The sequence below is a fragment of the Equus caballus genome, chromosome 22, assembly GCF_041296265.1.
Source record: "Equus caballus isolate H_3958 breed thoroughbred chromosome 22, TB-T2T, whole genome shotgun sequence".
Lineage (NCBI taxonomy): Eukaryota > Metazoa > Chordata > Mammalia > Perissodactyla > Equidae > Equus > Equus caballus.
In genome coordinates, this window is record NC_091705.1 from 29348040 (window position 1) to 29370926 (window position 22887).

Sequence of the window (22887 nt, forward strand, 5' to 3'; positions counted from 1 at the left end):
ATTGGCCTACCACCTTTCCCTCAAACTCCAGGGAGGGTTAGAGGGAGAGCTGCTTAAAATCTGTTTGTAATGCTTTTATCATGAACTTGAGAAAACCCAGAAATGCGAAAGAAGGCATGTTGAAGAAACAGATAGCAGCCTAGCGGTTAAGGAACGTGGAGAACATAGAAGGGTAATACAGAAAGGTGAAGGGGAAAGTACCAGAACAACCTCTGAACTTCAGTTCTTAGGGCAAAGGGAAGGTTTGTTTCTGGTTGACAGAGGTGCCTGTTACCCTGGCGACTGCTGGAAGCTTAAGAGCTGTAACCAGCATGGGTTAGACAGAGTTCCTGTCTCATCAGTTTGGATAAAGCATGATGTGGGTGGGTGCTGTCTGAGTGATTGAGTGATCAGGGCAGGTGAAAGAGAGAGAGAGGGGGGAATCTATTTGTACAAGCATTGAAGGAAAAAATTAAAAAGGGGCAAGTACTCACAATTTTACCACCTTAACATATCAGTTATTTTCATTCATATTATGTTTTTTGGCTGTCAGCAGTCTAAAACTGAAAGGAGACAGTCCTGTGTGGTACACATGCCACATGGTACACACACAGATTATATGCTAACCAGGGAAGAGCTCTGGGGAAATGTGTTCCTATCTGCAGGTATCTTTTTAATTGAGGTGGAATTTATAGAACTAAAAGTAGCCGTTTTAAAGTTCTACACATTTCAGTGGTGTTTAGTACATTCACAGTATTGTGCACCCACCACATACATCAGACTCTGAAACATTTCATTTAAAGAAAACTACATACCCATTAACCAGTCGCTCCTGATGCCCCCCTCCTCCCTGCCCCTAGCAAGCACCAGTCTGCTTTTTGTCTCTGTGGATTTGCCTATGCTGGATATTTCATATAATTGTGTCTGGCTTCTTTCACTTAAGTGTAATGTTTTTGAGGTTCATCCACGTTGTAGCATGTATCAGTACTTCAGTCCTTTTTTTTTTTTTTGAGGAAGATTAGCCCTGAGCTAACTAATGCCAGTCCTCCTCTTTTTGCTGAGGAAGCCTGGCCCTGAGCTAACATCTGTGCCCATCTTCCTCTACTTTATATGTGGGATGCCTACCATGGCATGGCATGCCAAGCAGTGCCATGTCCACACCCGGGATCCGAACTGGCAAACCCTGGGCCGCCGAGAAGCGGAACGTGTGAACTTAACTGCTGCACCACTGGGCCAGCCCCTTCATTCCTTTTTATGGCTGAATTGTCCATGGCATGGATATGCAACAATTTGTCTATTCATTCATCTGTTGATGGACACCTGGGTGGTTTCTACCTTTTGGCCATTATGAATAATGCTGCTGTAAACACCCGTGTACAAGTTTTTGTGTGGACGTATGTTTTTATTTCTCTTGGTTATGTGTACGCCTAGGAGTGGAATTCCTGGGTCGTGTGGTACTTCTATGTTTAACTTTTTGAGGAATCACCAAACTCTTTCCCACAGTGGGTACACCATTTTACATTCCTACCAGCAATGTATGAGGCTTCCAGTTTCTCCACATCCTCGCCAACACTCATTACTGCCTGACTGTTTTAAATTCTAGCCATCCTAGTGGATGTGAAGTGGTATCTCATTGTGATTTTGATTTGCATTTCCCTCATGATTAATCATTGAGCATCTTTGCATATGCTCATTGGCCATTTGCGTTATCTTTTATGAGAAATGTCTACTCAAATTCTTTGCCCATTTTTGAATTGGGTTTTTTGTTGTTGTTGAATTATGAGTTCTTTATCTATTCTAGATACTAGACTTTTATCAGATAACATGATTTGCAAGTATTTTCTCCAATTCTGTGTCTTTTCACTTTCTTAATAATGCTCTTTGAAGCATATAAATTTTTAGTTTTGATGAGTTCCAAGGTCTGTTTTTTCTTTTGTTGCTTGTGTTTAGATGTCACATTTAAGAATCCATTCCCAAATTTCAGGTTGTAAAGATTTGCTCCTGTATTCTTCTAGGGTTATAGTTTTAGCTTTTATATTTAGATCATTAGTACATTTTGAGTTAATTTTTATATATGGTGTGAGATGGGGGACCAACTTTATTCTTTGCCTGTAGATATCCAGTTGTCCCAGCACCATTTGTTGAAGAGACTGTTCTTGTCTCCCACTGAATGCTTGGTACTTTTTTCAAAAATCAATTGGCCAGAGATGTATGGATTTGTTTCTGGACTCTCCGTTCTATTCCATTGATCTATATGTCTATCCTATGCTGGTGTCATGCTATTTTGATCACTGTAGCTTCATATTAAGTTTTAAGATTGGAAAATGTGAGTCCTCAAACTTCGTTCTTTTTCAACATTGTTTTGGCTATCTGAGGCCTCTTGCAATTCCATGTGAATTTGAGGATCAGCTCTTCTATTTCTACGAAAAAGGTCACTGGAATTATAATAGGAATTGCATTAAATCTGTAGATTGCTTTGGGGACTATTGCTATCTTAACCATCTTAAGTCTTCCAATCCATGAACATGGGATTTCTTTCCATTTATTTAGATCTTCTTTTTTTTTTTTTTCGATTTTTTAATTTATGTATTTATTTATTTTTATTTTTAATTTTTTTAATTTTAATATTTTTTTGAGGAAGATTAGCCCTGAGCTAACTACTGCCAATCCTCCCCTTTTTGCCAAGGAAGACTGGCCCTGAGCTAACATCTGTGCCCATCTTCCTCTGCTTTATATGTGGGGTGCCTACCACAGCATGGCTTTTGCCAAGCAGTGCCATGTCCGCACCCGGAATCCAAACCGGTGAACCCCAGGCCGCCAAGAAGCGGAACGTGCGAACTTAACTGCTGCGCCACCGGGCTGGCCCCTATTTAGATCGTCTTTAATTCCTGTTGCAGAATATAAAAAAGCGTGCTAAAGTACCACTTACTGATGCACTTGACATTACAAAGGCCCTGTTTAGGTGCCATAGGTATCAGGGAATCACAGTAGAGGACAGTAGTACATGCTGCCTTTCGATAGGCAATGTATACCCCCACCTCTAGAAGGTATAAGCGAGTAGTGCCTATGTGTGTGCACTCAACAAAGTCCCTGGGGCACTGTCATGACAGCCGCCTTCTCTCTTCAAAGTGAAGTGGCACGGAGACACCTAGATGTCTAGATAAAATCATTAACAGGATTATTGAGCTGGACAGAACCTTAGAGATTGTGTAGTCTGACTTCCAAATTGGTGAAGAAACTCAGACCCAGAGAATGGAGTTAGCTGCAGACCAGGAATAGAATCCAAGGCAGACATTTGGTAACTTTCCATCAGGTATGTGTTTTGTTTGTTGTTGTTTTATTTCTTTTAAATTTGATTCCATAAGATCAACTGCAGGAAGACATCCTACACAGAACAGTAGCCAAAGTTGAATCATTTCGGCAATCCCCAAGAATCTTGTTTTAGAGAAAAGACATCTTGTGTGTCGGGATTAAAATAGTTGGCTGAAGCTTTCCAGAATGGCCTCCAAGAAAACCTTCTAAATTTTGAGAGAGCCCACTCTGCCACCAAGGTTCTAAGTACCCTCCTCGCTGTAACTATGCATGCTCTTGCTTGGGAGGGTGGGGTGGGGTGTGTGCATGGAGAAATTGGCTCGTTGAACTTAGGGCCGCTGCTGTTTCTCCCCAGTTTGGCACCCCCTCCCTGGCTGTAATGAATACTCGGGAGTAGTGCCTTCTACTAAAGACAACACAGCTGGGAAGGGGGAGATGGCCCAGAATCCAACATTGCCTTGTGACTCTGTAATTTGGTTATAACGCCTTGAGAAATTCTTTGGCTATAGTTGAGGGGTACTAAACCAAACTGATGGCTGTTTGTTGTTTTTGGCAGTGTTCTCCACCTCCCTGCAGGCTGCAGATGGTTAGAAGCATTCATTTCAGTAGGTGGAGATAGCTTTTTTGTCAACTTTGGAGTAAGTTCTCCCCTTTCCCCATAATGATCAAAGCCATTATAGTAAGGGCAGATGGGAGCAGGTGATCTAATCCTCATTTTAGATGAGAAAACAAAGCTCAGGGTTTATATGAGCAGGTCAGGGTCACAGATGATGCCACTGAGTACCAGAAGCGTGACCTTCTGACGCTGGTGATGCTCTGCTGTGCTCCCCTGGGAACTGAGAGGCCCTGCCTAGGGTTGCCTCTCACGGCCTTGCCTAACCTGGCCCCACCTGCCCACCAGTCCTCTACACTCACTGCCCTTCCTTAGCGTGTAATTCTTTCCTCCCCTGGCTGGCAGTGCTGTCAGCGCCATGGGCTATTAGAACAGTTGTTGAGAAGGTCAGTCTGCTTACACTGGTCAAGTGGTCCTGGGGGGCCTGTACTCATCCTTCCCCACATAGCAGGCCGTGCTTGTTCACTGCTTTTTCATTCCTGCTTTGATATGGGAGCCTTTGTTCCCCCAGGTTTCCCTCCAGTAGGTGGGGACTTTGCTTGACTTGTGTGGTTCTGTGAGTAATTTGGAGTTCAGAGACCGTATGTTGGGTTGAACTTCATTGAATTTTATAGATAGACAGACAGGTAGAAGACATATGTATCTCCAAGTTAAGGATTAATCTTTGCTTTATGAAGGACTAAATATTGAATAGTTTAGTTAGACAAATAGGGCTTTCTTCTGGGCTTTAGTTAGCTGTTTACATTTGAAACAGCTGCAGGAAAAGAGCAGCTACTTCTTATTTTAACATTGTCTTAAGAGTATAACTTTGAGAGCAGGATTCAGATTACAGAAACTTAAGCTCTAGCGTCTAAGTGTCTGTTTGCCCCAATGCGTACATGTTATTTTGAGCAAAGATCTATTTTGATCTGTATGAACGTTCCTACTACTGTTAAGGTGGGCCTTCTCCTCTCACTTCAAGTTGTGATTTTTGAAGAAAGTAAAATTGGATTGTGGTATACTTTGCAATCTTGGAAGTTACATCTCTGACTTTGTTTCTCTCTCTATAGAAATTGTGGGACTTGAAATAAGATCAGAAAGAGTCTTTTTCTGTGGTTAGGGCAAAAATGTTCATGGTTATACTCAGGAGTCAAAATGAAACCCTTGCAGGGGGCCGGCCCCGTGGCTGAGTGGTTAAAGTTCCACGTGTTCTGCTTCAGGGGCCCGGGTTCTCAGGTTCGGATCACTGGTGAGGACCTGCTCCATTCATTAGCCATGCTGTGGAGGCATCCCACATACAAAGCAGAGCAAAATTGGCACAGGGCTAATCTTCCTCAAGCCAAGGAAAAAAAAAAAAATGAGGAGGATTGGCAATGGATATTAGCTCAGGGTGTGAACCTTCCTTACCAAAAAAAACCTTTGCAAACCAAGTCCATGAGCTCCCAAAGGTGTGTCATGCTTTAGGTGAAGAAGTGATGGTGCCAGCCGGTTCTCATTATGATTTTGCAAGCCTCCTTATTCTCTTCTTTATTCATATCCTTTAAGCATCTTTAGGAAAAAGTATGGACAGCTCTCTTGCTTTAATCCAGTCATTAAGTACTTTGAGAATTTTAAGCAGAATAACTTTGCAAATTTTAACTCAACAAAAATTTACTGGTAGCCTTCTGAGCATTCTTGGGGTCTGGATAGTGATTATGAGTGGACACATCCCACTTCTTCCTGATGTCTCATATGATTATTTGGTGCTTTTTTGAATCTTTTTATTTTCCCACAGTGTTTATTCTGTGGGGCATAGCCTTACTAGGAGTTATTCCTATAAAGGCATCGTATGCCTCACTTGTGACTCACTGACGAGGATCTGCAGTGCCCACTCCAGGCTCCTTCTGATTCTCTGTTGGGGCAGTGGTCCTTGCAGCCTTGTGTTTTTTCGTTTATAAAATAACAGTTTTCCCTCACCTGGGGTAAACAGGTTTCAACACTTGTCTAACCTGAAGTTGTTAGTGTCTGTCTTTGCATATCACCAGGGCCTTTAGGGCCAGTTTATTTTCCTTTCTCTGCAAGTCTCTAATAGACTGCTTGAAGGTGTCCTTCTCAGTAGGTAGCATGCTTTGCCTCTCAGATATTTTTTTTTTAAAAAGTCATAAACACGTGAACACACCTCCCACACCACTACCACTGTCCCTGTCTAACTACCACCATATCCTGTTTTCCTTTCCTGCCTCTGCTTCTTAACCTGTTGTAGCTTGGCATGCATATCTACATTCCACGGAGGAGTGCCCCACCAGTGGTCATATCTCAAAAGCCAGAAGATCCTCTCAGTTTCTGTCTCTCATCTCCCTTTTTCTTTTTGGCCCTCTCTGTAGCATTTAATACTATTTGTTACCCTTTGTGTGTTTTCCTTCTCTTGTTTCTGTATACCACCCTTTGATGGTTTTAGTCTATTTTTTTGTCCTTTAAGCTTTTCTTCATTCCTGTGCTGTAAAGGTTGGTATTCCTTTAGGCTTCTTCTCATTCTGGACCTTTTCCTTGAGTGACATCCTTAAAGTGGCTTCAGCTGCCCCTGCATGCTGATGGTTAAGTCTTTAGCCCAGACCCTTCGTTGAACTTCAGACCCATGTATCTTATTTCCACAGACACTTCAAGCTTCATATGGCCAAAACAGACGGTCTTCTTCCTTCTCACCTTTCCTGTCCTTCTCTTTCCCTGCCTTGGAGAATGACATTATCCTTCATCAAAACCAAACACTAGACCTCATTTGGTGTTTCTCTCCTTTTCTTTTTTCTTGTAGGGAAAGATTTGCCCTGAGCTAACATCTATTGCCAATCTTCCTCTCCCTCCCCTGCCCCCTGCCCCCTGCCCCCAAAGCCCCAGGACATACTTGTATATTCTAGTTGTAAGTGTTTCTAGTTTTTGTGAGCCGCCACCACAGCATGGTTACTGACAAACGGGTGGTGTGGTTCTGCAACTGGGAACTGAACCCGGGCCTCTGAAGCAGTGAGAGCACTGAACTGTAACCACTAGGCCATCAGTGCTGTCTCTCTCCCATTTTTTCCACCTCCCACATCGGTCAGGTCAGCCTCCCCTTGTCCCAGTCTCTCCCTCAGCTCCTCTGCTGTGCCTCTGCCAGATGACCTTCCCTCACCTGTCTTCCACATTGGAGTAGTCGCCAAGCCATTGTGATTTTTATCTCCTCAATTTTTCTTGAATCCGTCCTCCTTCTCTTCGTCTCTGTCTCTACTTCTACCGCCTTAGTTCATACTCTCATCATCTCTCACCTGGTCCCCTGCAATAGCCTCATTGCTGATCCATCTGCATTTGTTCTTCTGTCCTGTAATCCATTCTTCACGTGGCAGCCCTTTGATGTTTCAAAATGCAGCTCTGAGCATGTCATTCCCCTGCTTAAACATTTAAATGGCTTCTCATTGCTCCTACTATATAGGCCCAAATCCTTGCATGTACGACCCCCCCGCCCCCCAACCCCCGACCGTAACTTGGCCCCTGCTGATCTCATCAGCCATATCTTTTACAGGTCCCGTTGCCTTTTGTCTGTGCTGGCCTTCTGTTATCTCTGGCTTTACATGTGCTGTTCCCTCTGCCTAGAACCCTTTCCTCCCTTTACTTCCCACCAGTTATACTTAGCTAGGTGGTTCCCATTCGTTTATATCCCAAGTCAAACAGTATTTCCCTGAGACCTGCTGCCCAGAAAGCCAGGTCTCTCCACTCCTCCTCCCATGTATACTGTCATAACTTCCTATCTTTTTCCTTCAGAGCATCACATAGTTTTCATTCTGTTCATGTATTATTTGGTTATTTGGTTATTTCCCTGACCAGACCATAAAATCATGTCTATGTTCTCCCTCTTTCATTCCCAACCCCATCCTGATGGTTGGCATAGCATCCTGATTTCAGGTGGCAGGTACCGCTGCAGCTCGCTCCATCTCCAGGCTAGGTCAGGGCATATCTTTGATGGGGACTCCTTCGAGATGGAAGATGTTCCCGTGAGATCAAGGCTTTACTCTTTAGACAAATTCCTTCCTCTCTCTTGGCCTTCAGGTTGATGGAGTTAGACTATGGTGTCACCTAGGTACAAAATTCTGTGACTTTCCCCCCCCAGTCAAGGGCCCTTTCATTTTCTCAAGCCAGCTTCTGATAAATGTGCTAAATTTTCAGGACATGCTCATTGGTTTGTGGAAGGAAGGATTTTGTATCCCATTAGTAATTCTCTTTTTCTTCAATTCTACATGTCTTTTCTTAACATATAAATCAGGAAGATTAACTATTGCTCATAAACTAATAGAAGGTGAGAAGTGTGATTGTCCTTTTTCCCCCTTAGATCTGCTAATTCGCTTTGAACAGTTGAGCGAGTGCCTCGTCTCATTCAAATCTTGTAACTGCCCCATGGCATAGGCATTATTTCCCTTCTTCTCTTATATGTGAGGACACTGAGCCCAGCGAGGTGAAGTCGTGTGTCACACTGCAGGATTTGAACTTGGATTTTCTGACTCTTCTTTTTTCTCTCCTTCCCTGTGCTGGGAGGAGCTAGGAAATGTTATTTCCTTCCCTTTTTGTTTGCTAATGGAAAGGATTTGAAGTCTTTTTATTGATGGTAGAGAGGGCTATATCCAAATGCAGTGCAGTATCCTACAGGCTGCCAGGCCCCAGGCAGACCCTCTAGCACTTAAAATTATAATAAACATTGCTTAAAATTATTTTGTGTGAAAACTCTTCTTTTCCTTTCTGCCCTTTGCTTCTCAGCTGCCCTCCTGAAATGCTTGCCTCCACCAGGATTTGGCTCAAAAAGAGAAACAATGGAAAGGTCTGCAGCTTTGATGTTTGTCTGCACAGCAACAATAACCTGGTTTTCTCTTAAAATGGTTGTTAAGGAAGCCAGTTTGTGGGGGCTTTGTTATTTGTATAAAGCTTACATTTTTGACGGTTAACTTAAAAAAAAAAGAACTAATTAGAAATAGTAAATAGTTCTTGTACTTTAGTATTTTGATTTTACCTGGTTTTATATGATGAGGGACCCATTGCATAAATGTAAGCATTTTTGAAGGACCCAGGTCTATTGTTAAATAAGTATCTTTTTAAAGCATTTTATGGAGATCTGTTAAATTGTCAATTTTTAGCTTTATAATTACATTAGGGTTTGAAAATTTGCCCAGTCCTAAAATTGGTTTTATTTTTGTTAGTTTCATTTTTATTAGTTTAGTTACGTGTAGACACTAACTTTTTGTGTGTGTATGAGCAATGTTGGCCCTGAGCTACCATCTGTTGCCAATCTTCCTCTTTTTGCTTGGGGGAGATTGTCGTTGAGCTAAAATTCATGCCAGTTTTCCACTGGTTTTTGTCAGTGGGATGCCGCCACAGCATGGCTTGATGAGCGGTGCCAGGTCAGTGCCCGGGATCTGAAGCCGTGAACCCCGGGCTCCTGAAGCGGAGCGCATGGACTTAAGCACTATGCCACTGGGCTGATCCTTAGACACTAACTTCTTATTCTTCTTCCCTCCTGCAGATCTCTGTCAGAAGGGGGTTTTTGTTGTGGCAATAGAAGCTCACTTAAACCTTTTGTGTAGAGGGTGCTCTGGGGAGAAAGAAGGACCCTGAAAATACTCTGTGGTACGATTTGAAGCTTAAGAAGCCCATTACCATTTGACTCCTCCAGTGGATGGTTGGATTGCCCTGAGAACATTCCTCAAATTAGAGCCATTTTTGTTGTTTTCCCTTCTGGGAATTACTTTGTGTGTACCTTTATTACTGGTTTTGGCAATGGAGCTGAGAGGCGCTGAGCACTGGGATTGGAGCCACAACTTCCTCTTTTCTTTGTATCTTCCCCCAGCATCTTACTCAGCACCTCCAGCCCTGCTGCGACACCCCAGAATGTCTCGTTTTGAAATGTTGCAGCTTCTACTAAGTCATATAGAAGCCTGGAGCTGGCTGGGAGAGAGGTACAGGTCACCGATGGATTTTTGTTCCCAGAAACATTAAAAGCAACATTCTTATTTTCAGTCCAAATATTTATATATTTTGTTTTCCTTAAAAAGTAAATGAGAGAGAGAGAGAAATTGTTAATTAATTCCTCGTGGTTTAAGTAGAGGCTGTGATTTCTCAGTGTCGATCCTGTGGGCCTTGCTGGTGAGAGGTAAGCCTGCTGGCGCGATGAGGGGGTGGAGTGTTAATGTTAGGGTGAGGGTCAGCTTCCCTTTTCTGCCCAGCTCTCAACCTCCATGTGATGAAGCAGCTCTTTGACTTAAATTCAGCGTGGCAGCTCACCTTTAAAACAGAGCCCTTCGTAAACTGCACCCTGCGTAATAACCCTTTATGACTCTTAATTGGGAGTAGCCAAGCAGTGGGTGATTTTTATATACCCATATGTCCTACAGCACAACAGAACAGGATAAAGGAAAACATGAGTCTTGATACTGGAAATCTTGTCTCATCAAGTTAAGCCCTTGCCTGTGGTGTTATTTCTAACATAATTTTTCTTGTGTAAATACTTCCTGGCAAGAAAAAATAGGTTCAACAATGTTTACATTTTGATCAGCATTTCTTACATGCATTGCTAGAGGAAGCGCTTATAATTTTGTTTGTTTTGAAAATGAAATTCCTGTAGAAAGGTCATTGCAGTGTCAGCCCCTGCCATTTCTAACCCTCTTATCCCAGAGCTTATCTGCAGCTTGTCAGGTCTGGCTTACAGCTCTAACCAAAAAAGGCAAAGAATGTGCAAGCCTTGCTCCCTTCAGCCAGTTGTCTTGGTGCTCCGTGATGGTCTGTGTTCACGCTGTCAGCTGTATCCATAGGCAGCAGGGGGATGTTGGACACATTTTCTCCTGCGAGTTTGGAGAATCCATGAGGTGAGGTTGCAAATCTTACTAGGAGCGTAAATCCTAGGCATTATCTAGGAACTGCACATTCGGCCTTACCGTCTACATTTTAAACACTTCCTGGCAGTCAAATAAACGCAGGCGGCTTTATCCCAGGTGCCCGCTTCTCCTCCATCTCCTCTCCTCAGGGATCCTGAAACAGGGTAGCAGCAGCAAGTCTGATTACGTGTTTCATGGCTCTCCATGGCCCCTCTGGGGTGAGGTGGGATTTGCTGCAGTTGGTGCGTATAGCCAAATGGAGGATTCAACTCCACCCCTCACCTCTGCCACCGCCCCGGTGTAAATTTTGCGGAGCAGGAGAGGAAAACTTGGGTGTTTGCCTCATCTTCTCTTGCTTAAGATTGGTAGTGGAGGAAAGGCAAGTGTCTGAAGACAAGACATGCAAAGAGAGCCATGTGAGCTGTGGTTGGGATGAATCAGCTGGTGGGGGGGAAGGTTTATGAGCAGGAGCACCTCAGCAGTGTCATCCTGCCCGTGTGAATTGTGCAGGGCCTGATCTCTCGAATCCCTGTACCAGACAGCATGGCGTGTCAGATTAAAGGCTCAGGCCTCTATTGCAAGGGTAAAGTATTTTCAACAAGGAGCATGTGACCACCTTGCCATACCATTTCTCTACCTGAGTGGTACTTGGTATATTAAAGAGCACACTTAAATAAAAGAATTTGAATGGGTCTCATCACATTTAAGGTGGTCTTAGTAGTATCATGAAAAGAAGCCTGGATTTCTTCTGAGAGCAAGAGTTGCTGAGAACACGATTTGAAACCTTGTAGCAACAGAGCTTGTGGAAAACACTTTTGCCAGAAGGTAGGCTGGTAGGTTGAGAAAAAAGATTCTTGGATTTGCCTGAGGCCTGTCTCCTTCACTTGTCCAGAACCAAAGAGAATAACTGGAAAGACGGCTGCTGAGGGAGACATGGCCTGACTAGGGAGCATAAGAAGGGGAGAACTGGGACGCAGCTGAAGCCTGGAGTTGTGTTTGGGGGATAGTGTTGTTTGGATTCACTCTTAATTATTTTGGTCGATGGCAACATTTATAGATGACTTCATTTGGAAAAGCTGAATCTATTTTTTCAAAAAAAGGAAAGGTGGGAGATCAGATTCAGTTACTGGATCTATTTAGCGGACTGTAAAGTTATTGTAACTTCACTTTGACCTAATCAGAGCTTGCCCTGAATTCTGACCTGCTATTCTCTCCTCAAGGTATTAAGCTAGGTCATTCAACTCTCCCCATTAAGCAGGCACATGTGTTAACAGTTTTAAAAACAATCTTTACCTATATTTGAGTATTCAGGGTACATACCTAGTCACCCTTGCTGATGTATTTAAACCTCTTGGCTCATAGGTCGTTTTTTTAAAAGCTATTTTTTAGAGCAGTTTTAGGTACACAGCAAAATTGAGAGGAACATACAGAGATTTCCATTGTACCCTCTGCCCCACGCATGCATGGTCTTTCCCCATTATCAACATCCACCACCAGAGTGGTACATTTGTTACGATTGATGAGCTTACACTGACACATCATAATCACTCAAAGTCCATAGTTTATATTTGGGTTCACTCTTGGTGTTGTATATTCTGTGGGTTTGAACATATATAATGACAAGTATCCATCATTATGGTATTTTCACTACCCTGAAAATCCTCTGTGCTCCACCTGTTCATCCCCCCTGCCAACCCCTGTTTCTATAGTTTTACCTTTTCCAAAATGTAGTATAGTTGGACTCATACAGTTGGCTTCTGTCACTTAGTAATGTGCATTTAAGGCTCCTCCATGTCTTTTCATGGCTTGATAGCTCATTTTTTTTTAGAGCTGAATAATACTCTGTTATTTGAATGTACCACAGTTTATCCATTCATCTACTAAAGGACGTCTTGGTTACTTCCAAGTTTTGGCAATTATGCATAAAGCTGCTATAAACGTGTATATGCAGGTTTTTGTGTGGACTTAAGTTTTCTACTCATTTGAGTAAATATCAATAAGCATGATTGCTGGATGGTATATAGTAAGAGTATATTTAGTTTTATAAGAAACTGCCAAACTATCTTTCAAAGTGGCTGTACTATTTTGCACTCCCACCAGCAGTGGATGAGAGATCCTATTGCTCCACATCCTCCTCAGCAATTTGGTGTGGTCAGTATTTTGGATTTTGGCCATTCAAATAGGTGTGTGGTGGTATCTAACTGTTTTAATTTGCATTTCCCTGATGACACTTGCTGTCTTTTGCAAACATTTTCTCTCAATCTGTGGCTTGTCTTTTCATTCTCTTGACGGTGACTTTCATAGAGCAGAAATTTTTAATTTGAGTGACATCCAGCTTATCAGTTCTTTCATGGATCATGCCTTTGGTGTTGTATCTAAAACGTCATCAACAGGGGCCAGCCTCGTGGCCAAGTGGTTAAGTTTGCGCACTCCGCTTTGGCAGTCCAGGGTTTCGCCAGTTCAGATCCTGGGCGCGGACATGGCGCCGCTCATCAAGCCATGCTGAGGCGGCATCCCACATGCCACAACTAGATGGACCCACAACTAGAAGGTTGCACAACTAAAAATATACAACTATGTACGGGGGGCTTTGGGGAGAAAAGGGGGAAAAAAATCTTAAATAAATAAATAAATAAAAAGTCACCACCAAACCATACATCCTCTAGATTTTCTCCTATATTATCTTCTAGGAATTTTATAGTTTTCCATTTTACTTTAGGTCTGTGATTCATTTTGAGTTGATTTTTGTAGAGTGTAAGGTCTTTATCTAGATTTTTTTTTTTTGCATGTGGATGTCCCGTTGTTCCTGTACCATTTGTTGAAAATACTATCTTTTCTCCATTGTAATTTTGAGTTAATTTTTGTAGAGGGTGTAAGGTCTTTATCTAGTTTGGTATTTTTTTTAGGAAGACTAGCCCTGAGCTAACATCCGCTGCCAATCCTCCTCTTTTTGCTGTGGAAGATTGGTCCTGAGCTAACATCTGTGCCCATCTTCCTCTATTTTTTTCTATGTGGGATGCCTGCTACAGCATGGCTTGATAAGTGGTATGGTCCATGCCTGGGATCTGAACCAACCCTGGGCTGCAGAAGCGGAGCTGCAGACTTAACCGCCGTGCCACCAGGCCAGGCCCCCTAGATTTGTTTTTTTGCATGTGAATGTCCTGTTGTTCCCATACTATTTGTTGAAAATACTGTCTTTTCTCCATTGTATTGCCTTTGCTCTTTTGTCAAAGATCAATTGACTGTGTTTATGTGGGTCTATTTCCGGGCTCTGTCATTGCATTGATCTCTTTTTCTCTTCTTTTGCCAATACCACACCATCTTGATTACTATAGCTTTGTAGTAAGCCTTGGAGTCAAGTAGTGTCTGACTTTGTTCTCCGTCAGTATTATGTTGACTATTCTGTCTTTTGCCTCTTCATGTGAACTTTAGAATCACTTTGTCTATAACCACAAAATAACTTGCTGCAATTTTGACTGAGATTGCGTTGGATCTGTAGGTCAAGTTGGGAAGAACTGACATCTTAACAATATTGAGTCTTCCTGTACATGAACATGGAACATCCAAATGTTTATTTAGCTCTTTGTTTGTTCATCAGAGCTTTGTGGTTTTCCTCATATAGAACTTGTATATGTTTTCTTAGATTTATGTCTAAGTATTTCGTTGTTTTGGTGCTAATGTAAATGGTTATTTGTTTTAATTTCCACTTCCACTTGTTCATTGCTGGTATATAAGAAAGCAGTTGACTTCTGTATATTGCCCTGTGTCTTGCAGCCTGTATGTTGTTAATCTTTTTCAGTGACAGTCTCACTCTTGTCCTTTCTATGGTGATGCCCTCCTCCTATGCTCATGCACCTGCTCTGAAAATAGAAATCCTCTGGAAAGGGTCACACAGTGGTGTGAGGAGGTGTGGGCAGGATCCATCAGCTTTCAGAGTGGCCTTGAAGAGAGCACTTTGATGTGGAACATATTTCCTTTGATTAAAGTGAAGTTTCTTTGGTGATGTTTAGAATGCTAAGCTACTACTAACCCCGCCCCCAAACAAGAACAAAATGCGATCTTTTTTTTTTTTTTTTCCAAGATTTCCTGGGAGAGAGTTCTTAGAACTCAAGGCGGTGTCTAATCAGATCATCCACCTTCCTTTTTAACCTCGGATGGGCTTGCTGAGTTAGTCTGAGGGTCACCCAAGGGTGAGGAGCCTTAGATTCTGACCCCAGCTTGCCTCACGAGAGCCTCGGTGACTTTCAGTCTGTTCTGAGTGATTCCTTCGTTGAAGTACTCTGTGGTGCTGAGAGCGGTTGGTTCCGATCGAGGTGGCTTTCATCTCTCGGATTTGGGCAGGGATCAAGGGGTAACTATTCAGTAACGATTTTATCCTTTTTGTACTTGGAATTCAGGAGAAGTTATTAAATGAGTCCATGTCCAGTAATAGAGAATTGGTCTCCTCTATTAATTTCTGATGAAGTCTATAAAACCAAAGAAGAAAAACATTCGTAGAGGGAAAGGCAGGGAACTTTGACATTTTAGATCCTCACATTTGAGATTAGTTTTCAGTTTCAAGAATGAAAGGTAATGATTACTTAATGTGGGGTACTTATACATAACGTTATGTGTTGTTTACCTCTTGTTAATTCATTGGGCAGCTGTGTTGGACACCTGTTTACAGCGCACTGCTAGGCATGGTGGGTGCTGGGTGAGGCAGATGGGCCTGGCCTCCTGAAGCTTGCTAGTTTGATTAGGAGAGTCATTATTGATCATTTACACAAGTCATGTTTTAGGGGTGAAGTCTACATAGGCAGGAAATGAGATGCGAGGAGAGCTTGCTTCCTTCCTGGCTCTTCATCTGATGGCCTGTCCGAGCAGCCCTCATTTCGGGTGAAAGGCTGGCTGCCTGCAGTAATGCTGGGGTAGAGGCTCCCTGCCTGGATCCCCAAGTCCCTTCTCCCACTCCTTGCTGGGACTGTGTCTTCATAACTTGAACTAAGTGTTTTCATTTAACTTATTTCCTGTCTTATCACTCCTCCCAAGAGTGCTTAAGCTTGTACCCTCAAACCCTCTGCCTCTCCAGGTGTGTGTAACGTGTCTGGCATGAAGGAATCTCTAGCACTGGAAGAAAAATCTTATGGGTGGTCCATTTCCTTCATTTTCAGATAAGGAAGGTGAGGATGAAGGAAGAGAGGGAACATGTCCACATTCACACAGCAAGTTAGCGTCAGAGCCGGAACTAGACCCAGGTCTTTGAGTCTCAGCCCCATGTGTTCTGTTAGGGGGCTTTAGTCAGCAAGGGCCCAGCCTCAGGAACCTTGTCGTGCAGAAATACTGAGCAGGATGCCACAGCTAGAGAAAAAAGAAAGGCCTCAAGGGGGCCATAAACCCCAGACCTCACATGGCCCAGGGTTGTCATTCCATAGAGATTTACCAAGAGGACCTTTTGCTGGGAGCTGAAGAAAGAAAAAAGTATACCCAGTTCCAGTCATCAGGGGAGTCATATTTTAGAAGAATGTAGAAGGCTAACTCGTATGGAGAGAGCACCTAAGAGCAGCCTAGGGCTCAGATGCACACTCAGTGCACAGGAGGACTCCAGAGCTGGTGCAGATGGGGGCCAGTCTCCCGGATAAGGAGGAAAGATTTCCGAGAGAGGTGGGACTCAGCAAGTGGGCAGAGGAGTGGAGACAGGCCTTCCCTGGGACCAGGAGAAGAAAGAGATTCCCCCAGGCATGAGGGGAATCGGAAACAAATGGCCCATGCAGGCCGTCGCCTGTGTATGGGGGGTTGGGAAGCTGTGAGAAATCCATTCGGGCAGGAGCTAATTCGAGAAGACCTTGAGCTCTGAGCAGTCATGGAGATGGTGTGGTGCCACACTTTACTTTCTCATGGGAGTGATTGGATGGAAGCTAAGTCTGGCGTGTTTAGAGAGACTACTAGAAGGCCTCCTCAGGGACTTGCTGTAGTTACTCGGTATGGAATGAGGAGGTCCTGGACACACGTAGTGGCAGTGCGGTATTTGGAGCTTCTGTAGTGCTTGTCAGCCAGAATGATAAATCTGGGTTAATCTCTAAGTTTAACGCAGAAAGTATAGCTTTATAGTGATTTTTCTAGCTATGTCTAGGTGGAACCCTCAAAATAATTGTAAAGCCTAAGCATCTGTGTTTTATTTTTATAGAGCATTTTCAAATAGATGAGAACCAATTAAAAGACGATGCAAATACAAAATGTCACTTTTTACTTCCAGATCTCAAGTGCTAAGTGAAATACCATTTAATTCACTATGACCAGTACTGAACTCTGCTTTGCTATTTTACATAAAGTTTTTTACCTTTTGAGAGTTTGAAAACCCTAGCACTGTAGTTTAGCTGAATGGGGGAGGGGTGATCTGGTGGGGAGAAAGGAGAGCAAGGGGCGAGAGCGTCTGTCTGGGCTCCTTGTGCCTGACCGTCAGCACACACAGACCTGACTGCATTGTCTTCTCTTTGTCTCCTTAGGAATATAAACAGAAGCTTGCTCGGGTAACCCAGGTCCGCAAGGAACTGAAGTCTCATATTCAGAGCTTGCCCGACCTGTCATTGCTGCCCAACGTCACAGGGGGCTTGGCCCCCCTGCCCTCTGCTGGTGACCTGTTTTCAACTGACTAGGGCAGGTGTCATGCCCCAGATTGCCATCTGTACCAGCAGAAAGAAGAGGGCAACTTGTGTTTGGAAGTAACCTTGTAGCCCCTGGTTCTATCCCTCTTTCCGTCCAGCCCCCCAGCCTCAAGAAAGAACCACAGACTGATTCTCCTCTCTGGTCTCTCCTGGTGAGCACAATTCGGAACAGTGGCAGGTGGGATCCAGTTAGCTTCATGTTTGGAAAGAATACAAACTTTCCTGCTTTGTGCTCTCATGCCCCTGTTGATTTTCCATTTTTACCTCTCTACCCCGAAAAGATTATGAAAATCATGTGTATTTCTGGAAGCTTTCAGAAGAATCTTGTCCCTCATGTCAGCATTTTGTCATGAAAGCAGCTTCTCTTTTCTGAGCTGGGCTTGTTCAAGTTTAGTCCAGGCGTCCACTGAGGGACTGGCTCTCAGTTGTTGGGTTTCCTGGCTCTCATCCACCCCAAAGGTTGGAGCCCAGCTGTTGAGCAGCTTTGCCGTAAAGAGTTTGCCAAATCTCCGATCCTCCCTTACGTTACTTCCAGTGACGTACTGTCAAAGGTTTGGTGCGTTTTTCGTAAGCAGGCTAGAGAATCTAGCAGTGACATTCGAAGCTGTCTGGGACGTAAAGTCACAGTCCAGAGACAGAAACAGGCATCACAGGCACGACTTGAAAGTAAGTTACTTGCTTCAGGTTCCTACAAACAGCCTTCCCAGGCTGCACTTGTCGAGAGTCCCACCCACTGTCGTAGAGCGTGTTCCTAAAAACATGATCTTTTGACCCCAATTGGTTGAGGGCGATTGTTAGAAATGGTGCTGGTGGGCCCCTTTCAGAAGCTCAGGCATCCTGAGAGCCCAGGCTCTGCCTGCGTGTTCCTATGACCCTTTCTTTAGGGGAGTAGGGCACACACTAACATTTAATTCACGGTGTGGGCACATGTCCACAGTATGGTGACTAAACTTGAATATCTCCCTTGCACATATGACGCTCTGTGCACTTGTCTGTACATCAGTTCACGCCGCTGCACGTGTCCTGTGCCCGTAGGAGGAGGAGTACTTTGCCTCAGATGTGGTTGAACAGCTCACCGGGCAGGGGAAGGGGGAAAGATGGGGGTACTTGTTTGGGGTTTTAATTCCATTATCATGCCAGCTGACATTATGACTATATAATGTAGTTAGAGAGGATTTTTACTTTGCTTTTAGTAAAGGTTAGGCCTGTTAACTGTAAATCATTCTAATTTGGCAGGCTTATTTTTGACATTGGAAAGGGCAGAAAACAATTTGCCCCAATAGTGTAATAGGAATTGTAGCCCAGAGGCTGAAATCTAGAAGCTATAAAAAGGAATTCAGTGCAAAGGGCTTCAGAATCTCCATTATTTTGAGTTGCTCTTTTCAGGATTACCAAAAAGCCAATTATTTGTAATTTTACATGTTAAACATGTTAAAACATAACCTATGTTTTAAAAAGTGTAACAAGCTTCCCTTCAGAAGCTCAGGCTGCCTGCCATGAAGTGAGAACACGTAGCAGGTATTCAGTTCAATTCTGTGTAGAACCTGGTAACATTTAAGCTGTTTTTCTGATTCAAATATGGTCTGTGTGTTGTTTGCTTATTGATACTGCCTATTGTCCTGTCATTATTAAACTAATGAGTCTCTGTGTAAGTTTTTCTCCCAGGGCAGTAACTTTACTAAAATTGCAAGATAAATTCCAGTCTTTGCTGTTTCTGCACATGTGCCCCTCCCCATATGATGCGCTGCTTTAGTCCTGCCTGTGAGCTTGTTTCTGAGCAGACCCGTCTTGGACATTTCTCTATGCTTTCACCAAGGAAGCAAAATGTTACTAGCCACAAACCAACGAAAAGGGTGTGGTAGATATTGTAGATACGATCAGCTAGATGAAAATGTTATAACATAATAGATTTCACCCACTGCTATGTTTTAACTGATTGAGTCTTTGACCAGCAATTGGTGCATAATTCTTACAGCAAGAGCAAGAAATGAAACTGTAGCAATTATGTAAATGAATTTGTTGGCCTCTTAACACCTGTTACTAGTGGACTTCCTGTGAGGAAGTTAGTTTCGGTTGTTTTAAATGAAATGCTTTTGTTTTTTAAATTGGACTTCTCCCCACATCCTCTCTAAGTGTGCTTCCTCCATTTGTTTAATTTAAGTGAACGTTTTTCCCTCTGTATGAAGTGATCTGGTGGGGCGGGGTGGGTGGTTTTTGTTTTGTGTTTTTTCTTCTTTACTTAGGGCATCGGTAGGCCTCAAAGGACCTTTCCTTTAGGTCATATTCCTCAGAAAGTCTTCAATCTTCCTTTGTTTTTATTGTTTGTTTTTTTCTTAAAGAATATTTTTAAAGCTTAAATTTGTATATTAATTTAGGACTTTATTTAGAAGTATAGGCTGTCATTGGCGGCAGCAGTATATTCTGAAATGTCTCATAGATATATATTTTTGAATAAAGATGGTGTTGTTGAATGATGTTGTGTGATGTTTTGTTTCCCACCCTGTTACAGAACACCCAGTGCTTTCTTTGTAGGCAATGGGTAATTAATAATCACCAATAGAGATTTTGCTGTCTACACAGAATCTTGTCCCGTAGGAATTTTTGTGACTGTTAGTGGCCCATAAATACTCAGCATTTACATAGTATTTTCTGGTTCTTTCCAGGGGCTTAATTAGCTTTAATTAGGCAATCCACACAGTACCCAGGAGAAGTACCGTACCGCCAAAGTTTTATCCTCATTGTACAGAAGTGGGAACTGATGCAGAGAGGTTAAATGACTCTTTCCTCAGTACCACACAGTCTCCGACAGATTAAAACCTGGACGTTGTTTGATTTCAGCGCTTTTGTTCGCACTGCTAGGCCTCCTGAGAGAGACTTGATTTTGGCAATACAGTGAAAGCCACTCTGAACAGTAAAAAGAAAAATGTGAGATAACTGCAAACCCAAGTGGTGTGTCTTTTTAAAACATTTTTGTGGGTTTCCTTTCTTCTTTTCGCTTTTAAATTCAATGAAAGCATACTGACTATTATTGGTTAAAACTCAAAATAATAGAAAGATGGTTTGAAATAGGTTCTTCTGAAGTAATTGATGTGTTTGGAAGGATGGTTTTAACCTTTCTGCTGGGTGAGGGCAGCGTTGGCAGAAGTGGGGTTAGCCACTCATCCCATGATGCAGAGAGCGGCAGCAGCCGCGGTCCTCCCCCCACGTGCGCTCAGCTCCAGGTCCAGAGCTAGGAAGGCTGAGACTACGCATTTGCTCAAGTTCTGTCGGAAAATAGAAAGGTTGAATGTAAGATGTGAATCTCAGGAGACAAGATCTCCTTCTGTGTCCCCAGGTTTCATGGCCTAGTTAATGTCTTCACTCCTACCCATAGATAGTAAATCCATAATTCCTCTCGTTTAATTAGCACTTCTGGCTACAAAATGTGACTCTGAGGTCCTTAGAGCTGAAGATGGAACTACCCAAGAGTTCATGAATCTGTCAAAATGCTTAACTTTTCTGATTAGAGCCATTAACTCTCTGTGTGAGCTTCCTGGGCAGGGTACTTCTCTCCCTGGCCTCAGTTTTCTTATCTTTGAAATGTGGTATTGGACTAAATTATATCTAGGCTCCCTGCCAGCCCTAAAAGCGTATGATTGTTGTATTGCCTGAGAAGAATGCACGACGGAAGTCTAAGAATGCTGGATGGCATGTCCTAGGTTCCCAATAATATTTGTTAGATATGTTAATAACATCACCATTGGGCTGTATAACTTATATTTAAAAAAATAGCGTACATGAAACCCTGGAGATCGTAGGCTATAAGGATCAGAACACAAGAGACAGTTCACTCTTCTAGGCACAAACAATCTGCATTTGGTTTATTGCCATCTCTTTCTTAGAGCTGTTTTCCAGCCTTCTCCTATGGTCGTTCATCTAGCTAAACTCATCTCTCATCGCCACCGCTGCGGGTCTTCCATTTCACAATCATTCTTCCACTCTGAGCACAGATTCAATTAAGAATCTGTTATTCTCCTGTACAGTAGATTGGGTTCCTACAGGTTTATGTAGTGTTGAAAGCTCAGTTTATTCCATTTTTTAGAGTCTGAAATAGTTATTTTGCATTAAAAATTCACTTCCATCACTGGCTTGATAAATATTAAAATTAGCAGTATAAATCTGAATTTATTTAATATTTTTTACGAATAGGAGGCAGCTGTGGCAAGTGATAACCCACAACTTATCTCTCACTGTGATGACCTTGGGCAAGTCCCTCAGCCTTTTGGGACCTCATTTGCTTCTTAAAGGAAATGAATGAAGTTGACTAACCTCTGAAGTCTTTTCCAGATCTAGACTCTATGGCTCTCTGGCTAGGCTTTCAGAATATTTCTTTCTACTGAGAATATTATTTTATTTATTTATTTTTTTTTGAGGAAGACTGGCCCTGAGCTAACTACTGCCAGTCCTCCTCTTTGCTGAGGAAGCCTGGCCCTGAGCTAGCATCGTGCCCATCTTCTACTTTATATGTGGGACGCCTACCCACAGCATGGCGTGCCAAGTGGTGCCATGTCTGCACCCAGGATCCAAACCGGTGAATCCCGAGCCGCTGAGAAGCAGAATGTGCAAACTTAGCCACTGCGCCACCGGGCCGGCCCCTGAGAATATTATTATTAATAATGCACTCCGTAGATCTTTAAATGCTGGTTATCTGTATGACTTTGTAGTTATGAAATTGATAAATCAAAGTAGTTACAAACATACCTATTAATAAGTTTAAATGAGATGTTTGTAAAAAGGGCCTAGTGCCATGTTTGGGACAAATTAGGGGCTCAATGATAGCTGTTATATACTCATTAATGAATGTAGGTATTTAAATGCACATGTACCAAGAGATTAAATAGATGTTTTTTAGAAGGCAGCAATAGGTCCCACATACCTGTACCATATGTGTATTTACCATGGAGATGGTCAAAAACCTGTAGCCCTCTTAAAGTCCCCTACCCACACTGAGGGTATGAAAGGGGAGTTAGAGCTGAAGGAAGAGGATGTTTAGTGGGGATTTCTTTGAAGAGAGCCATTTGTGTGCTTTGAGTCTCCCTAAGGAGAGCAGTGGATGCCACCTGCCCGTTACCTCAAGGCTAGGGAAAAGGGCCTCAGTGGAGCTCAGTATGTGTCCCCTGTAGGGTGGCGATCTGGTGGACTGGAAAGACCCCTGCCTGGAAAAATCTAGAGGATGAAATGGCCAAGTGCTTTGATAATGGAGCAAGGGAGAGGTGGCTGAGTTGGGCGCAGCCCCAGTCCTAGAGTTTGTCAGGGCAGGGGGTGCATGCCCGCCTCCCCAAGCCCGGATGTGGGCTGCGTGCCAGAGACCTGGCATGGAGTCATCTCAGAGCCTGACCAAGAGGCGAGGGGTCTCCTCAAGGAGGCGAACTTCCTCCTCGCAGTGCTGCGGAAGGAGCAGAAAGCAAAGAGCCAGAGGGGAGGCATCCCCCTGAGAGATCCCTGGTGATGGGGGACAAAG

The 22887-nt window shown here is 43.2% G+C and overlaps 1 protein-coding gene across 6 annotated transcripts in view; it reads left to right on the forward strand.

Moving 5' to 3' along the window:
- The window catches only part of RPRD1B (regulation of nuclear pre-mRNA domain containing 1B), an 86353-nt gene that overhangs the window by 32527 nt on the left and 30939 nt on the right, over nucleotides 1-22887 (forward strand). For 3 of the 6 annotated variants that reach the window (XM_001502406.6, XM_014735150.3, XM_014735149.3), the window contains one exon: nucleotides 17229-19858. The exons of the other annotated variants lie outside the window; for them this stretch is intronic. In XM_001502406.6, coding sequence (XP_001502456.1) covers nucleotides 17229-17378 — 150 coding nt within the window. In that variant the 3' untranslated portion in view covers nucleotides 17379-19858. Of the gene's footprint in view, nucleotides 1-17228; nucleotides 19859-22887 lie in introns of those variants that run through there. 6 annotated transcript variants of the gene reach the window in all.